Consider the following 19,874-nt stretch of genomic DNA (forward strand, 5'->3'; position numbering starts at 1 on the left):
AGGAATTGAAAGAAAGAACAAGGTTGACCTAGCCCACCCAAGCTGCATAAGCTAGCTAGCCTTTACCCCTCCTACAACCACTCCCCAAGAAAAGGAGACAACAACCTCAGCCAGAAAGAAACCTCATCTCTCTGACTCGCTGGTGTTTCACTTTTAATCTATACAAATTTTTACATTTGATCAAACAAAAAAAAAAAACATAATCTCATCCAAAACCTACCAGCAGGCAAGTCAAGAAAGCATGAATTGACACTTGAGGGTCTGACTCAGTGGTCAACCGTGTGACTTGTTCCGCTCCCGTCCCGAGTTCAATCTTCTATGTGCATGCCTGTTACTCGCGCGGTGCCTTACCTGCTCACTGGACTTGCAGGATGCTCAGTGGGCCATGGGGAATAGTCGTGGTGCGCGCAAGCTAGCCCGGACACTCCACAATAATCCAAAAAAAAAAAGCATGAATTGACACAACTGTTTTGGTGAATAGGGAATTCTCTCTAGGTCCACAGTGAATCTTCCATGGTTTTCTTTTTTAAAATGTTTGTTCACATCTAATGTGTAGGGTCTGCCAACTATCAAGTTATTCAATAAGACCCAGATTTCTAATTCCCATTCCAAAACCAGGATTTTTAAAACATTATTCAACTTTGTGTATAGCTTATTTACATATAAAATGACTTCATACAAGCCTTAGACGAAGGACCAGAAAGTAGCATGGCGTCTGGCATGACAAGCCTGTAGCCATGACATAAAGCAGTTTGCTGTCAGCTCACTCAGAAAATGTAGGCAGGTTTGGATTAAGTTTAAAAATGCCAGACATCCCGGTCGGATGCTTTAGATTGTCAAATATGCCAGAGGCTTGGGACTTCAGTAGCGAGAGTAACCAATATTTGATGATGAGATGCATCTTGCCTCAACGGCCAGTGTCTTGATAACCCCGCGGCATGGGTCTCCAAATACAGCATTCGAAATCGCAATATCACACTTATTTTTCCCCTGGCAAGCCTGCATGAAAGGAATAAAAAGATAAAATCGCAGAGACAGACCACCGGAAAGACAATTTATCATTAAAATGTGAAATTTTCTAGTCCATGCAGTCCATTTTGCATGTCTTATGGAATTCCCAAAGCTATACAATGAAGAATGTTTCTTCTAAGGGTTCATCTAACACATGCTCTTAGGGAAATATGTCAAGAGATTACTTATCAACAGTTATCCTATTTCTGGTTATTGGAAAATCCACTGGCCTGAGATTTATGGAAAGATAAAGGTGTAAGAGATTTTTTAAATTTTCAAACACGATTTTATTGACGAGTGCTCTAAAGGCACATTTTAAAATTTCCCCCCGCTCGCTTATGAATACGGGCAAAATACCAATCCAAGAAATTTCATTTATTTATACAAGGAAAATAAGTTATGTTGTTCCCACAAAGAAGAACAGGAAGGTGAACTTCAGCCAAATAAATCAATGGATAGAGAGTGAAATACATACCGTTCAAGTGTTGGCACTCACTGTGTCCTCCTTTCTAACTGTTTAAACACCTCGACATGCAGTTCTAAGAATTTCAAGTTTTATGCCACTCAAGGACAACAGTCAACTAGATGCTTAACATTCATGACCAAGTTTGAAAATTCCAATTTTATACCTTGCACAGAAATATCTACCATGAAGTAGCTGTCGTGTGCTTGTGTTCTTCAATACATATTCTCAGCACCAAAAGAGCTAGACATTTAGAATAATCGGGTTCAAAAAGTTGTGTTGGTATGTTTACCTCAGTGACCACAGAAGAAGAATTGGAGGCATGGCAGTTGCCCCTAGAAAACTTCTGGCAGCTACCGTTAGGAGTTCCATAGCTAGCAAATTCTATTGAGGACATTATATGCCCATCTTGACACTTCAAGTGCATTTCTGGTGTCATATCATTGCGTGATATATTCCCACCAGTTAAATCTGCCCGGGACCACTTCCTGAGAGGTGGATAATGGGACTCTGACACTTGAGCACAAATCACTTTTGCTGACCGTAACTTAACTGAAATCTCAAATGGATTCCCTCCTGTTTCCTCAAACACGACAAGTAGATTATTTGATGCCTCTAACCATGCCCGAGGGACATGGTACCTGGACACAAACCAATAACAGCACATGACATTAAAACCATGATTTTTCGTTGCTATTGTCAAATTGTAGAAGCAAAACATGGTAAATAATTTATACAAGGGAAGCAAGCGTAGCTCCATCATGCACATACACACAAACTGATACACAGCATGTCTGAGGAAAAGTTACCAGGTTTGAGTAGGATTGCCACAATTTGTTCTACACTTTCCAGAACTGTAGGCTCCACGATAATCACAACTTCCACATCCATCTTTTGGAGAAATCACTGTCCAGTATCTTCCTATGTGGTGACCATTGACCCATGCCTGGCCCTTTCCCATGCTTCCCAAATCAAGAGCAACTGGGTCAACCCCGGATGGTGCATCGAAGAATGTCTTCATGAATTGAGAGAAAAAAAATACTATTTTAGACTAAGAGTAAGATGCATGACATTATGTAATCAGCATCAGCTGTGTGTGTGTGTGTTCCTACCATTGAGGATATTTGTTAATCACTTGTGAATACCAACTTCGACTTAACTAATTAATATTTTATATTAATATTTACAGTACTAGAAAAAATGGGACCAACAATCAGTTTATCCAATCCTCTATAAGCAAAATCAGTAAAGAAATTAACTTACAAATGTTCTACATAATAGCTTTCATGGTCGAATACCATAAGATATTAGCCTTACCTTATACCAGGTAAATGTGGATGGAGTAGCATCAACTGCCAATTCAGACCATTCAAACTTTTCATTATCGCCTGTGCTGTAAACTTTAAGGAACTCACCCTTAAGCCCAACCTTTAGAAGAAATAAACAACTCAGTCTTCTACCTTTAGGAGAGAGAAAACATCGTGCACTTTGTTGCCAGAACTAAAGAATCAAATCAGATGTGGAAAATAACATAATTGACAGAAAGGAGCACGAGCCACATGATTTAAAATTTGTGCCACTGTGAGTATCAAAGTCTCCATTTAGTTTTGATGTACTAAAGGTAATGCATTGGTGCTTTCCTTTTAACTGCACATCCATGTATGTTCTGCTGCTTCATATTTCTCCATCAAACTCACTTATTTTAACTGCAGTATTATAGTCAAAATACACACAGGATTCTATTTCAGTATTTCAGTTGAGAACCAAGGATGCCAGACCCCAGCAGTTAGACATGGATCGTATTTTTCTAAGATCAAGACATCAACATAAGCAATTGACTTCCCTCAGCCATGTCTTTGCCTTGTATAACATGTGGACATGCTGACTGACACTCTAGAACCACTCATATTCCATAAGATTTTAGAACTTGATGAACAAACCTTTTGCTACAGGGGCAACTTAGCAGATAACAGCAAGAATTTCAGTTGCCTAGTAATCCAAGTAGTTTTAAAATCAAACAAATAACAAAAAGTATCGTAAGAAATTTACCAAATACATGTTTTCTTTCATTTGCAAAATGAAACTACAGAATGTCGAACAAAATCATCAAAACATACCTGGTAAGTCCATGATAAGTTTGAGAGGTCTATATCCCCATTTTTAAATCCAGTAAGCTTAATTTGACCTTTAAAGCCTGCTCCATCTCTTTCTAAGAAGGCACCGTAATTCTGTATCATCAATTTAAATCATAGGGCAGAGTATATGGAATTATTAATACCAGACCTAAGGAGACAGGTAACATACAAAACTCGATGTGCAGCTAAAAAACAAGTTAACTAAGATGCTACAAAAGCAACTGAGCGAGCCTATCATCTGCCATTACAATCCAACATAATCTGTTCTGCTCAAAATTTACAACTCACAAGGAATCAAAGCCAATAACTGAGGAGAGAACAGAGAATTCATATTCACAAATCACAAACTAGGTAGTGTGTCTGTAATATCAATCCAATTAAGGTAGGTAATTTTAAGATATTTTACATGCCACGTAGTATATATGTGGAAAAATGTGGAAATCCCAAATTTAATCTGCCCCTTACCTGGGAGTAAGAAAAAGTAAACAGAAAGTCACAGCTCTAAAATATAATCTCCATGAGTTAAAAGGAGATATAAGGATTGGAAAAGCTCAGATTTGTCAAATAAAACAATATTCATTAAGAGGTTCAAGCTTCAAATGTCCCAGCTTTTAATCAGAGCAAAAAAGGGGGAGAAGTGCTTTTCTCCCATGAAGAACAAAAAGTAAGAAACACGGAAATCCCAAAAGACGATGATAGCATGGAAGAACACCTATGGCAGCTTGAAGCTCATCAACGAACACCTGGTCTGACTTTTGGGGCATAAGGGAGATTTTTTTAGTAATCTTGCAGCTTAAAGTTCATTAATAATTTTTCATTTTGAAACATTTTCCAGCTGAATCTCAAATAATCTCCTTATTAAGAACTAATTAAGCTAATTGAACACAAAGTGCTAGTTCCTCAAGACTACCACCGTTAAACACTTCCTTACCTTTGATCTCCTCATAGAACTACGAGTGACATAAAACTAGATTCCTTGTGTTTTTTCTAGGAAAATAATTTAACCTATTTTCAGGAAATTAAGAAACAAATGAAATATTTTCTATGTAGAGGTGAGAAACAATGCCTTCATTTCTCTTCTTCTTCATGATATAAGCCCTTCCATTTTCCTACAGTCATTCTAGAAGAGCAAAACAATTGCAAACATCTAATTGTGAGGTAAAATATTTCAGGGATGTCATCATTGTTTCCTGTAATAGCACCAATGAGGCAGGCTAAACCAATAGGCCATAAAGCATCTTCAAGAAAACAATTGGTCTACACAATTAATGGAATACAATAACCGAATATTGGCAAGAAGATACAGGATATTTTACCTGCAATCCAACTGTCTGAGACAACAACACTAACTCATTGTATCCTTTCTGAAACTGAACTGGCTGGACCACCTTGACCCAATGACCAACCACACTGCCTTAACTTCCACGAGATATTCCAGCATCAATGTTAGAAAATAACAGGTTAGGATTGAGAATATAAAGATGGCAAGCATTATACGCAGTGCCTATGATAGAAAGCAATAATTTTTCTTTTTACTCGAAGAAGCAGTCATAAAAATGCTGTAGCAGGCAGGAACCTACAAAATTTCATGAAACATCTCTAATTTGCAAGAAAATATTGCATTCAATCTTGGTGAGGATTTCTGGTAGAATTGATGCAAAAGTAAATCTAACACCCATGACTTTGCTACAAAAACCACACAAGCTGGAGTCAGTTTCCCTGAAAAAAGTGCAATTTATTTCACCTTTTCCCAATAACCATGTTATGATTAGGAAAATATAATGCTCCAGAACAACTTCCAACAAATCAGGAAAAATATCTTAAATGAATTTCAATCTCTTTCAGCCTATGTTTAACCACTGAATCCCCCTTTTCATAAATGAAACAAATAATCAATGATTTAAAAATGGGTCATTAAAGAACAGAGTTTTGATAGGCTACACATTCTTCCTATGCTTCAAATGCATTCTTAACAGTTTCCTCGAAAACATACATCAACTAGTCTATTAAATAAGGACAGCTAGGGTTTATTATAAAATCATTTATACTCTTGGAAAACATTTCCTGGCTGAGTTTGCAGAACTTCACCGCTAGGATGAAACAACATAGAAAGAACAAAGAAGAAATGAAGCGAACAAAAGGAAAAAAAAATACAAACACACTCATGGTTATGTAGATGGATGCACTTATATATGAAGGATAATACAAGACAATACCTGTAAGCTGGCCATTGATAAATACACGCAACACATCACGCATGCTATCTATTGAAACTGCAGGGCTGACTTTATTTTTCTCCCAAAATGCAATGTCATCATCAGAAACATATATTCTGCATTTCACAAAAGCATTTAATTGAGCAGGCATTAATTACATGAAAACTATAAAAAAAATGAACCTGTTAAGTACACAATGCGTTCAATTAACAACCTAAGGTGATAGAACTCAAGCATTGAAAGCTCATTCGTAAACATTGAATTCCTTATGATGCTAAATGTTGACTGAATTCACCCGAATAACTAGATCTAGTTTTTTTAAACAAGTTGTGGAACGACAACACAGACCGGTCATGGTAAATTTATTTTAGATTTCAGCTTGCTAAAGCCTTGTTATATGTTACTTACAGTAACTGTATGGGACAAATGAAATGCATAGCTCTATTAACACAACAAATTATATATCATGTCCAGCATACTACATTTCTTTGTTTTCTACAAAGAATAATACTTTTACATCCATATTCAAGACACAATGATGCACCTTGTGAAATACCACAGATAGTCAGATTCATCCTTTGTCACATTCAAATGCTCCAATATGCCTTTCACAGTAAAATTCTCCTCACTCCACAAAGTAATTGGCTCTTTGGCAGTCAGCCAGGATGTTGATTGTGGAGAATCTTCAGTCTGAACAATGAATTGTGGAAGTAGAGAACTGTTTGAAAGAGGCAAAACAAACTCCACAGTCTTGATATGAGTCTGTGCTGCAACCTGATTTTATGGGGGGGAAAGGAAAGAATTAAAAGAAGAACAGCTTCAAACATCTACCAGACATCTTTGTTCAAAAATATAAAGGTAAAAAAACCTAAAATCTCATAAAGTAGAGTCATATAAAATATTCTTAAAAAAACATAGAAAGGGATGGATGTCAGGGTTTTCACAATAATAAAAATGGAATTTCTTGGTGTTTGGAGCGGGGGCAGAGTGAGCCAAATGCTTCTATCCAGAAGGATGCAATTATCTGGACAAGTAAACAGCTAACTTGAGAAAGATTTCAAACTTTTTCATTTTGCAATTTGTTTTTTTGGTGAAACGTTGTACAAGAGCTATAACAATATTTAGTTTCAAAGGCATTCCTTTGCATAAATTATTCAGATCAAATTTATGATGGACTGTAAACTTCAGATTTTTTATGAGCGTGATTTGACTTCAGCATGGAATTGTACAACTTGCGAAAAGAACAAACATTCCCAAGCACAGGAGAGTATAGATGTGAAGTTATAGGACTGGTGCATTAAAATGTCTAGCGAACATATAGCAAATATAGGCAAAATACATTTACAAGTGTCCACACAAGAGTGAATCATATGTAGATTTCAGACAAGTGCCTAATTTCCCAAATGTATGCATTATCCTAAATATAAGAACCAAACCTTGGCAGTGTTGAAGACAGTATTTCTGCAGTCTGGTAATATACTCACTGACCATGGAGGTAAAGTAAATGATTGACCAAGGAATCTCACAGTAGCTGCTTGATGTTCATCAATATTAGCAAGAAATGCAGAGCACTTGCTTTGACTTCCATACTGAGAGAAATTCATGCTTTGAATGCTTAGACTTCCACCGTACACATGTGCCTGAATAGTTTTTTGTTCAATAAAGCTCAAAACCTTTGACTAGACAAAACAAGTAAAACTGCCAGTATAGTAGCGTAGAGATCACACCAAATCACATGCAAAATGGAAAAATGGCAAAGGTTCTTCGTTCAGAGCAAAGAATGATTTGGTAGCTCTATTTATCTAAACACTTCAAGCTTCAAATGGTTGGCATGAGTTAAGGAGTTCACAATATTTTCTCAAAAGCATTTTGTTTTTGTTAACATGAATTTGGAGTCGGACAATGCTGGGATTTCAGATAGATCTCATTTCTGGCTTGTAGGATAACTGTTTCAAAATATGTCCTCATGTCGATTCATCTAATGCAGCCCTAAACAAAATAGAATCATTCAAAATCCATGCAACATCCATATATTCATGAGATTTCCAAGGGTAAATTGCACCATCCTTCCCTAGGTGGAGGTTAAACTTAAGATCTCCTCACCTTCTAAGATACTACATTGACTTGAAAATACAAGGGCAGGTGCTAGCGGGAATAGTGTTAGAAATGGTGATGCTTGTTTCACAGGGATCTGTTGGATCAGGTCTAAAATGGTGAAGGTGATGATGCTGGTGAAGCTGATACCTGGTATTTCTTATGCATCTTCCACATATAGTAACATAGATGAGGTAGGTACAAGGGTTGAAGACAGCAATGAGAATACCATCCACTAGACAACTCTGACATGAAGAAGAATCCTGTATTCAGGCTTTGGAAAACGATTCTAAAGAATGGAAAATCATTAGGTTTGAAGGCAGCAATGAGAATAACATCCACCTGACAACTCCACGTGAAGAGAAATCCTGTATTTAGGTTTTTGAGAAAGATTTTAAATGATGATAGAATCTTAACTCCCTTAGGTAGGAAGAAAGTGTGTTAATAAGGCTTACTGTGTGATAAAATATTATATGGGATATGTTTAAGAAGACTCACTGATGCCATAAATAAATCCATGGATTTATTTGTCATTTTATTAATTTCAGAATTTCGTAATTATTTATGTCATAAGAATTTAGGTCTATCCCTTTTCTATCTTTTTCCTTCAATTGTTCCCTTAGTTCTACATTTGATTGTCTCAGTTACCTTTGCAATTGATCTAGAACAACAATCTACATTTGATTGTTGATCAATTGCAAAGGCAATTGAGACAATACCAGAAGAATCAGGACACTTTTTCTCCCCAACTTTCTGAATTAGTGCATATTGAAACCAATGCCATCAAATTAATGCAATTGTGGGCATCACAAGTTGCAAACTAAAGGAGCTCCATCAGTCATGCCAAAACAAGACCTATTCATCTTTATTTATTTATTTCGCTCAGAAATGGTGTGACCATATCAATCCATGGAAATAACAACCTAAAACTATTCATGTGAAAAACCAAAGAAAATACAACACAAACCTCTTGTTTTGGTCCCAGTTTTATATACTGAGCTGAATCTGCAGCAACTAGAGCAGGTTCACAAAGCTTTATGGCAGCATGCAAATCTTTCAAATGCCCCCACTTGGGCTCGCTCAACAAACCTAGAAGAAGAGCAAAACGGGTTCATTAATTTAGCTGTGATAAGAAGATTAATATTTATTGTTTAGCGTGCACAATGGATTTATATGCAACTAAGGCAAGTTACTACAGCCTCAGTGAAAAAACAGTTGCCCAATGATTAACTCAGTTCTCTGAATTACTTTCACCTACCATATTCATCAATTGGAGCATCATAGTCATAACTAGTTATATAGAATGGACCCCCAGAAGTCCGGCCGAAGTTTGTTCCACCAAAATACTGCAGCCAAGCAGGAAACTTATCAAGATGCAGCAGGTGCACATCAATGGGGACAATGATTTCTAATCTTTTAACCTAAAGATATAGTTGACATACATCATGATGCCTATTACTGAAAAAAATCATGGAAATCGCTGGTTAACAACTATTGCTAGGAAATGACTCCTAGATCATAGAAAGCATTCACTGATGCTTTGGCAGTTCAGAACTTAAGAGTCACTCCCACTCATATATCTTTTTCAGACCCACTGCCAAAGGAATTCAAGTTTGGCCCCTGAATTGAACACTTTCCAACAAATTGCATTGCATAATGGGTTCCCATAGCATTTTCTACAGACTTCTACTTTTCCATGCAAGTTTTGGAAAGTCTAAATTAGCAGTCATTTCAGTAATATACTTTACCATATAATAATTCTGGAAACTCCCTCCACGTTGAAAAAAGCGTGCAACAGCAAAGGCAAGGTCTTCAACAGGCCTGTGAGGCAATCTTCCACCCCAAGTTGTATACCTAGAAAAACCAACCTAAAATGATTAACACTACCCATAAACTTTAGCAGCATTTACGAAGTGAAGCTGGAAAAAGTGATGGGTTTTGAAATGAAAACAGTTTGAATTAGCAATGATATGAAACACAAACATGCACAAGTTTAGCATGCCTCAAGATATGAAATCAAATTATCTCTGCAAGCACATTTTAGACTACAATGTGACCCACACCCTAAGAGAGAGCTGTTTTGTGGGGTTTGATTGTGGTGGAAAACAGCATTTATCAAGTCTCATCTAAATCATAAATTCCACTTCATCAGTGCACCCTATCCCCACCACCAAAAAAATAGAACAAAAGAAAAGAAAAGAAAAGAACAAAAGAGAAATGAACACAAAGTTTACTTGGTTATTATTTCTTAGTCAAGAACTCTACTCTTAATAAGCATATAAGCTCAGAAGCCCAAAACGACACTTAAGGTTACATCCTCCCATTTATGCACAATGCAAGGAAATATTTCACCGCAACAAAGGTTGGCCTTCCATTGTGAATCTGTAGCATATGTATTCTTATCATTTCACTGACCATAGGTTTTTAACCAGTGTATACTGCACAACTCATCAGCCTGCCTCAATATTTGATTCTAGTCATACATGTCATGGTATTTATAAATAACAAATCTTCCAAGTCAAAAACACAAAAAAAATATGACATGAAACAAATTAATTTCCATATTGTGCTAAATTGAATCGTAAGGCTTGGCCATACCATCCATCCCAATCTTCGGTCCAAAATATTGGTTTCTTAGGGGAATTTGGTTTAAAACCATCACAATAGTATCCATTGCATGCATCTATCTGCGTAAAAGTAAAAAAAAAAATATAAGATGACTGGAAATTAACAATTCAAAATCTTTTAGCCTTCAGATTATCAAGTCTCAAAACTGGATAAACCAGTTGATTTCAATAATTTCAGATTCTCCTTTTACTGTTCCTGACCAAAAAGCTTGAGCATTATTTATATCACTAAGAAATATAATTTAAAGAAATTTACTGCTGTAGCAATCCTTAGGTGATGAGTCCTTACAATGTTTTCTGGAGCATCAGTTTGCTTGCACATCACCCATGGAACCCCAGCGTCAAGTGCTAAAGCCATTCCAGCAGCCCATTTCATGTATTCGTTCCCTCCCTGGCCAAATGAGTGCTCAATATTCCCATATTCGTTTTCAATCTGTCAAAAAAATTGTTAGTTATCACATGTTAATTAAAAAACCACTATAGTTTTTGGGAGCATCGTATTGAGCAAGAACTGAATTTAACATGATTGATCCAAATCCCCAGACTGTATTATGTCTGCTGGAATTTGTGCCAATAGTCACAATAAGTTTCATAGCTGGAAATAATGGCCTCCAAAGCCTGCCCGCCCAACCCCCACCCGCCAACCCAACAATCCCACCTTCCTCCCATTCATGTCATGTTTCTCTCACAGTACCTGAGAACAAAAATACTGCCCACTGGCAGGAATGAGATATCACCTCTTAGGCAATATCCATTTATCGTGCCAGATTCTTCATCTCAATGAGATGAAAGATATGTGTGAATTAAAACAGTCTGAGAATGTAATTCCAATCCCCCCCTCCGTGATTCTTATAAGCAAAATCAAACCACAGAACTAATCCAAAATAGAACAACATTACTCTAAAAGCTAAAAAGATTGGACAAAGAAACTCAAAATTGTATACAACCTGGAACATGATGATTGGACCACCTTGCCAAGATAATAGCATTTCCTCTCTCATCAGATCTACTATCTTTGTAACAAACTTCTGCATCTCTTCCTGTAAATGATACAGGTATCATCAGCATCAGCATGTTATGCTAACCTCTACAATCTAAGACTCGTGGCTCCATTTCAACAATTTTACTGTTAGCACGAGGATATTATTTACAATCCTCCATCTAACAAGATTCTTTCACTAAGTTGGGGTACATGTGGCCCATATAAATAGTCCAAAGAAATAATAATAACTTTCCAGGGATTAGGTAGAGGTTAAATAAAAAAAGAAGATAATAAGAAATTAGTTAAAGGTTTAGAAACTGCAAAAATAGATCCCTCAAAGATTAGTTAGTAAAGAGGAGACAATAGAAGGTCAATGAATTATTGGATAATTTGGTGTTGCGTGAGTCAAAAGGCATGTACATGGGTAAAGGCACATGGTTGACATTAAAGGAAAAATAATGAAAGGAAAGCACAGGGAAAAAATGTTTGCCCTGCATTTTTATGATGGAGTTTGCTGATATTTTTATGATACTCCTGTGGCAAAATGATGCTTGAGAATGCAAAGGGCAAGTAGCAAAGGTAGTACAAGGCTCTATGATCAAAGCTGCTGATATTTGTATGATACTCCAATGACATCACCAAATATGCATTACCACTGGAGATCTTAAATGCTTAAAACATGACAATAAAGGATACATTTGATGCAAGTTTAAGGAACTGTGATATCTCATATTCAGTTTAAAGAAGCAACATAAATCTGCAGTATAGATGCTCATAGCTCCAATGTACCTTAAAAGGAGCATTATCTGTTCTAAAGACTACGCCGGGGACATCTCGCAACCACACTGGGAAGCCCCTGCAATATGTTTGTCAAATAACAGCATAAATCAATTTAAGTTTTTAACAAAAATGACCATCCTTTGCATTACACTACTATTTTCTATCCAGTGAAATGACACCCCCCCCAGCCTTTCCTATGTTGAAAATTGAGCATGCCATCAAGGTTTTCTTGCATTGAGTTGAGGAAATGTGCATTACATCTCTCAATAGTTTGTCACTTCATTTACTCATAAATATCTTTGTTTTCTTATTCCTCTTTTTTTTTTCGGACAAGAATTAAAATTTTCTATCTTACACACATCAGCATCAATGCAACACCATCATCTTGATGCTCAAAAAAAGAAGTACGCATTTTAAGTTTTTATGCACTATCTTATCTGCAAAGCATCTAGTAGACGATGGGAATCAAAAAAGAATACTAAAAAAATAAAACGAGCATGATACCAAAGAGGCAAAATAAATAAAAGAAAAAAAAAGGCCTTCAATTTAAAAAAAAAATGAAAAAGAAAGGTGAGACCCGAAATTCCACTCGGCACAAACATAAGGGCCTATGCGAAGATGAAGATAGAGTCCACTTTCACCCACTAGCTTCACAAACTTTACAAGATCATATCTCCCTTCAAAGTAATACTGTCCAAGAAAATAACAAAACCATTTAATATCAAGTTTCACACAAAGTGATAAAATTACAAACAAACTGGAAACTGTCATAAACAATCAACCAGATTCACCTGTCCTTTAACTGGCTCATGCCCGCCCCAAAATACATAAGTTTGAACCACATCTGCTCCACCTTCCTTACTTTTTGCAATCAAATCAGGCCACATCTGATATTACGCGAAAAACACACACTTTAATAATCTGACAACTTGAATAAATAAACAATTAAACAAGAACAAATTAGCTAATACAAAATTAACAGAAGCACGCACGCACGCATCATCGCACATTTATTTATCAATTTCTCCTGTAACGCACATTTGTTTTTTGTTTTTTGTTCTTTTCTCTCTTTCAACATTAAAACGAAGAATCTCCAAACTCTCTTATAAAATTACTTTTTATTCTCAAATTCTAGGTCAGGTAGCATTAAAATAGCCTTAATTTATCTCATCAGTGTATAATTAAGAATTAACCTCGTTGAAACACAGAATTTTGAAGCAACATAGCGAAAGAGAAGAGACAGTTTACGGTATACCTCGGGAGTGGCGCGAGGATAGTGGATTCCGGCGGAATTGAGTATGCGGCGGCGGCCGTCGATGATGAGAGCACGGTGATCGTAAGTAACATTGAACGGTTCGAAAAAGTTGGAAGATATGAGGGTGAATTGGATAATTAGATGAAAAGAGAGAAATTGAAAGAAGGACATTTGAAGTCTTGAAGAAGAAATCATTGTTTTTTTTATTTTTATTTTATTTTTTTGAGGGAAGGAGTGATGAGCAGAGCAGAAGGTTATAGCTTACAGGAAGTTGAAAATTGGAGTGTAGTAGAAAGGAAGAACGATCTTTCGGACGTTGTACTTTGGAGTGTGGATTACGGTGACACGTTGGCAATGACAAACTAACTAACGATCAGAAGGTAGTGACAGCTTATCCATCTTTCTATTTATCTTAATCTATAATATTAATTACATATTATTAGGGGAAATGGTCTAAACGAGGTGTCGTGGTGTAGTTGGTTATCACGTCAGTCTAACACACTGAAGGTCTCCGGTTCGAACCCGGGCGACGCCAATTGTTTTATGTCAAACACCTTTTTCATGATTTGGAAAGTAACAATGGTTGACGTGCACAATAACCAACGGAGATCATTTTCTGGCCCAGCCTATTATTGCAAAGTCCTACGCCCAATTTATTTAGATTTCATATTATTTTTATTTTGATTGTTTTTTTATATATATATTTGAGATGGTTTTTTTAATTAAATTTTTTTACAACTTCATCCTTTTAATAGAGATAAAACACTTAATCATTGTCTTAACGAGTGTTGCTAAATGAGAGTTCGAGGAGGGATGAGTATTTTCCTATAAAATTTTATTATTATTATTATTTCTTGAAAATATTTTAAAATTGATATTTATTTTTTAAATTTATCCATTAACATTAAATTGGTTGGGTATTAAGTTTTTTAATTGAACATGAATCTATGATTTAATAGGTTACGGATTTGATAAATTAACTCGAGATTAAAAAGTTCACTAGAGTTTGCTTTGTCTTTATTAAATTTAGTTTTTTTTAAATGAATTTAGTTTTTTAATTAAATTAAATTAATTGATTGAATGTAAGCATTAAGTGCTCACTTTATAGTATTTGTTTAGTTAGCTTTTCGAGTTGGTGTTCTGACGGTGCGTATAGCCTCTTTCAAATACACGATTCAGGTTAGCGGGTTAATCTAGACTCTTTTTTCATTCGATATATATTTAATTGAAAATTAAATTTTGTTTTTGTTTTTTATGAGAGTTAGTACTTTTAAAAATGACATGAGTTATTTAGTTTTTCTTTTTTGTTTTATTGAATTTAGCTTTTTAAAAAAATTAAATTAAATTACTTGATTGAATGTAAGCATTAGATATTCATTTCATGATATTTTGTTTAGTTTGTTTTCTAGATCGATGCTCTAACGGTGCATGTGGTCTTTTTCAGTTACCCAAATATTAGATTATTCTTATTTTTAAAAAAATATTGACATCACTTAAATATTTTTTATGCTAGAAAAAATTTGGTCTATTATATAAATCTAACTAGTTATTACATAATCTTCAAATACAATGAATAGAATTGAATACAAGATACTTCTTTTTTTTTCTTTATAGTCGATGATGTAGCATGACAATATTTGACACCGAGCAATGTTTCTTCCATGAAATATAAAATATTATTTTGATATATTTTCAAGTAAAATTTATTTTAAAAAACAACCATAAACACACTTTAAAACAGCCTTTTCAAAAACTCTCCTAAAAAAATAGTTTAGCGAGAACCTTTGAAATTTCCATTACCTTTTGTATAACATATATAATTGGACCCATTGAGTTTTGACTGCTTCAAACACCTACACAACTATATAATAACAACCATAGTTTTGAAATCCGACCCGGTCATCGACCCGGTCAAGTGATTGGGTCACGGGTCAGATGGGTTGACCCGGGTCGACCCAAAAAAAAAACCTACGCTTACAGTAGTGAAAAATCAGTCTCGGTTGAAAAAGAAAGTCTACGCTTCTATAACCATGTGAACACATACACTTACAGTTGCAAGTCAAATAAACAGAATTGGTGAGCATTAACAGAAGCAAAAGCAAACGAACAGGGACATCAAATTCAACTTAAGTAGAATAGTAACAAAATTAACAGCAAATTAGTGAGCATTAACAGAAGCAGAAGCAAACGAACAGGGACAACAGAGGGCAAAAGCAATAACAATTAATTGCAGAAGTAGAAGCAAAACGAACGAAATATTCACAACAAAGTTCAAGTCTTTGACCATTTGAAGTCACAGAAAAATAAAAGAACAGAGAAAATGAGATACATACCTATGGAGTTGCAAGCCTGCCAGTTCAAAGCAAATGAGTCAATTGAGGGAAGAATCGATGCCACTGTTATACTATAGCAAAGCTCTCCTGCAAGTTCAACAGAGGGAAGAATATTTAAAAGATGTTTTAATTTGAAACAGAGGATAGCGAAAGAAGAAAGAAACAAGTAACACTCATCTAACCTTATTCTCAGATTTGAAACGGTGATCAAGGATTTAAGAGTCTTTTGTTCCTCTGCTTTTCTTCGCGACTAAAATGGGTTTGAAGATTTCTTGAAATTAATTAGGTCTTCTCACTTCTGCGTTCGTTCCTCTGCTCTTCTCGTTTTGGCCTTTTAATTGTAAAAGGCCAAAACGATGTCGTTTTGGTCATGAGTATATAAAAAAAATAAACCAGGGTCTCAGCCGGGGGTGACCGGTCCGTCCGAGTCCTGGGTCGACCGGGTCTGACTGGGCCAATTCCCAGCCTGTTTTTTCTTAGACCCGGCCCGGCCACAGACCCGGGTCGGCCGGGTCCCGGGTCGACCCGCCGGGCCGGGCCAGGTTTTAAAACACTGATAACAACAACAACAAAATGACAGTACACTACCTCACTTTCCATGATGACCTTCCAGTTTTCTCTAATCTTGTAATTTTCTGACTAAACTGTTGCAGAAATAAAATGGAGCAGAAAATTCCTTGCAATATTATTATTATTATTATTTTAATTAATGTGGGTGTCCGGATTAACTTGCGCGCATCTCAACTAATCTACAGGTCCTAAAATTAACGACCATGTAAACCTTCTATAATCTCAAGGTTTGTGAAACTCGAACTAGTGAGTTTTATAAAACAAATTTAGAACCTGACCAATTAAACTATTATTATTATTAGTTTATTATTATTATTATTATTATTATTATTATTATTATTAGTCCTGGTCCGATGACCTATTCAACTAACTACTAGCCTCAATCTAGAACTACAAGAAGGCCATCAGTATTGACTGGTTCATTCATAGGTCAAGTCAAATTGTTTTTTACTCATAGGAAAGGTCAAACTTCTACTTCAGATATAGCTGAAAGCCATTGCTTAATAATGCTTTCATTATTCTAGATAAATCCTCCTCAAACAACTGTAAGGAAACCAAAATCAAGTTGAATAGCCATGTCAAAACTCCCCCAAGAAATCATTGTTGATATTCTCACCTGTTTACCAGCCAAGTCCCTTATAAGATTCAAGTGTGTGTGCAGATCATGGCGGTTATTAATCTCCGATCCTCAATTTGCCAAGTTGCATCTCAAAAGGGCACATGAAGACGAGAACATTAACCGTCAAAGGCTCCTCATTGCTGCTGATCCTCTTTATTCTGTAGACTTTGAAGCAGCTAGTGATGGTGATAATGGCAATACATTAGTTAAGCTTCCTTATCCTAACGCAGAGAGTCATAACGACTCCTTCGCTGTTGGATTATTTCTGGGATCTTGTGATGGCATAGTATGTATACTTAATGAAGTTGATAGTGTGGTCTTATGGAATCCATCAACTAGAGAGTCCAAGAAATTGTCAGGACCAAGTTCTTCTCTGCACAAAGATTTCTGGACTGGACTTGGTTATGATTCCTCTACTGATGATTACAAAATGGTAATTGCCTCTTCAGCTACTGCCAGTACTCGCTCTGATCAAATTATGGTTGAAGTCTTCACATTGAAAACCAATACATGGAGAACAGTTCAAGGCAGCCTTCCTGGTATCACCTTGGGAAGTTACTATGGAGAATTTTGGAATGGAGCTCTGCTTTGGCTAGGGAAGCAAGAAAGTGATGCTGCTCATCATTTGGATGTTATTGTTCCATTTGATATAGAAAAAGAGAAATTCATGGAGGCTTTGCCACTTCCAAATCATTTTTATACAGCAGTTTTGAGCATCTCAGGAAATTGCTTATGTGTTTTTGGCACACTACAACCATCTGGAAGCTATTTTGAAGCATGGTTAGCAAGTGAATACGGTGTCAAGACATCATGGAGAAGATTGTTTGCCGTCCCAGTTGACAAACTATGTCTAGATTGTTATTCATCAGAGATGTGGTTGACAAAGAAAGGGGAAGTTCTGTTAGACAATCATGGAAGTCCAGGGATATTGACACTGTACCACCCAGTAGAAGATGCAAAAAAGTTAATAAAGGTAGAGAATGATGGTGATCCATTTTATGAATCGGCAATATATACAGAAAGTCTGGTTTCACTATGCTAATATCAGAATCTAGAATCTTAAGAATATGATCCAGCAAAATAAAGTTAAGAACCAGACCTTTTCTATTAATTCCTTTTTGTTTTTGTTACATTTTTGTCCTCCTCTTTTATAGGTTAATTAATTTTAGAACACTGTTTCTTCTAGTGCATGCAATGCTGATTGATTGCCTGCCTACTATGTGTTGTAGTTAGCCACTTGGTTTTACAGTGAATTATATTAGTTTCGTGCCTGTCTGGTGCCTATGGCGCTGCAATAGAGGTAAGTACTAGAGAATCATCCTTTCAACCAGACCTCACTGTATAGATCTTGAAGGTGCCTGTGATGGCTATGAAGATATATATTGCAGAACACGAGCCTAAATCCCGACACAACAAGGAGAAAAATATCCCAGCTTTAGCGTGGCTGTACAAACATTTCAATATACATGAGGCCTGTTGTTTGGGAATCTTAGCTTGCCAGTTTCTATATCCACATGTTTCCCTTTTTTGAGGTTGCTGTGTCTGTAAATTGAAATATACCTGCTACCTCACTGCTACATTTAACAGTTTTACTGATAGAATTTTCTATCGATGCCTACTCTATCAGCCAATCATCTCATATTAGTCTAACGCTTGATCATTGAAAGGGATGCCAATGGCAGAGCTCATTTGTACGAGAAGAAGTCAAATGGCTTTATCCCCCTCTTGCGGTTTCAGTTTACACCTTCCCTCTCGAAACATGACCAGGTCAATGAGGAAACAGTATATTCATAAGAAAAGTGAAGCTTCTAATTAAAAGATGAAAACTATTTCTTAGTAATACTTTCATTATTTAATCTTAAAATGCATTTTCCTGGAAAAGTTGCTAAAGAAACCAACATCCAGTTGAATAGACATGTCCAAACTCCCTCGAGACATCATTTTTTTACATTTTCACCTTCTTACCAGGCAATTCCCTTGCAAAATTCAAGTTTGTGTGCAAGTCATGGTGGTGGTCATCAATCTCCGATCCTCAATTTGCCAAGTTACATGATGAGAAGTTACTAGTGTGCAGGAATGAAAATATCCACACACTTTTATTAGTTTTGCTTACATATATATAGCTGTGCAGGTATGTTTTAAATTACCCCCAGGAGAGAAATATGCAGAGGAATTGATGTAGTTGGCTTGCGGGTGAATTTGAGCAATCAGATATTGGTCTGCCACAACTAGATAAGAATTTGCCCCAGAGAATTTATGACATTTTCAGTTTAATTCTCTAATTTGATAAAATTATAATTTAACCCCTAAAAATCTGATAAAATTCCAGAGTGATCCCTATAGCATAATTCGAAATTTTGGATAAAATTGAGGATGAATTATTGATAAAATTCCTGTATAGTTATGAATTTATGATATTTTCAGTTTGACCCTCCAATTTGATAAAATTACAATTTGACCCCTAAAAATCTGATAAATTTCAGAAAATTGATTTAATGAATAATTGAGGTTTATTTGGTGAATTATTATTAAATTTTATAATTTTTTTTTAATTAAATTTTGGGAAAACCATTTAATTTTTGGGTTTTTAGAAAAAATGACTAGCTTGGTTAAAAAAAACACATAAGATGGTTAGACCCTTAGTTAATTGTATTAAATAGATTTTACATTCTTTTCAAGTCGTTTTTTAATATGTCTCCTTTTGTATTCAGATAATCTTAATATTTTACCTGCGGGATATCAATATGATTTCCTTTGGTATTTACTTTTGAGTTTTGTTTGCTTTTGAT

At 35.7% G+C, this 19,874-nt stretch overlaps 2 protein-coding genes and 1 non-coding gene across 3 annotated transcripts; 2 read left to right on the forward strand and 1 right to left on the reverse strand.

The window, feature by feature from the left end:
- Nucleotides 1–574: 574 nt before the first annotated feature.
- Nucleotides 575–13,860, reverse strand: LOC133671216 (beta-galactosidase 9). Its single transcript, XM_062091899.1, has 19 exons — nt 13,564–13,860; nt 13,100–13,195; nt 12,886–12,998; nt 12,318–12,384; nt 11,494–11,586; nt 10,836–10,979; nt 10,518–10,606; nt 9,668–9,773; nt 9,178–9,265; nt 8,887–9,008; nt 7,262–7,465; nt 6,370–6,599; nt 5,826–5,941; nt 4,926–5,023; nt 3,592–3,702; nt 2,792–2,902; nt 2,284–2,489; nt 1,767–2,115; nt 575–999 (listed from the first exon to the last, which is right to left on the reverse strand). The coding sequence occupies exons 1-19, from the start codon at nt 13,756–13,758 to the stop codon at nt 862–864; spliced, it is 2,676 nt and encodes an 891-aa protein (XP_061947883.1). The 5' UTR covers nt 13,759–13,860; the 3' UTR covers nt 575–861.
- Nucleotides 13,861–14,024: 164 nt separating this feature from the next.
- Nucleotides 14,025–14,098, forward strand: TRNAV-AAC (transfer RNA valine (anticodon AAC)). Its single transcript has one exon. It is a non-coding gene; the product is annotated as a tRNA-Val (tRNA).
- Nucleotides 14,099–17,002: 2,904 nt separating this feature from the next.
- Nucleotides 17,003–18,268, forward strand: LOC133670385 (F-box/kelch-repeat protein At3g06240-like). The gene has a single exon (XM_062090873.1). It carries the CDS (start codon nt 17,042–17,044, stop codon nt 18,125–18,127), a length of 1,086 nt encoding a protein of 361 aa, XP_061946857.1. The 5' UTR covers nt 17,003–17,041; the 3' UTR covers nt 18,128–18,268.
- Nucleotides 18,269–19,874: the final 1,606 nt, after the last annotated feature.

The sequence above is a fragment of the Populus nigra genome, chromosome 13 (assembly GCF_951802175.1).
Source record: "Populus nigra chromosome 13, ddPopNigr1.1, whole genome shotgun sequence".
Classification (NCBI taxonomy): Eukaryota; Viridiplantae; Streptophyta; class Magnoliopsida; order Malpighiales; family Salicaceae; genus Populus; species Populus nigra.

Bases quoted from the DNA above. Each gene is read 5' to 3' on its own strand.
- LOC133671216 (XM_062091899.1), bottom strand. From the start codon at position 13,758: ATGATTTCTTCTTCAAGACTTCAAATGTCCTTCTTTCAATTTCTCTCT. The intron at 9,774-10,517 runs GTATGGCCAAGC...TGGTTTTTCTAG, and splicing joins ACCGAAGATTGGGATGGATG to GTATACAACTTGGGGTGGAA. The intron at 2,490-2,791 runs GTAAGGCTAATA...CAATTCATGAAG, and splicing joins CCACATTTACCTGGTATAAG to ACATTCTTCGATGCACCATC.
- LOC133670385 (XM_062090873.1), top strand. From the start codon at position 17,042: ATGTCAAAACTCCCCCAAGAAATCATTGTTGATATTCTCACCTGTTTA.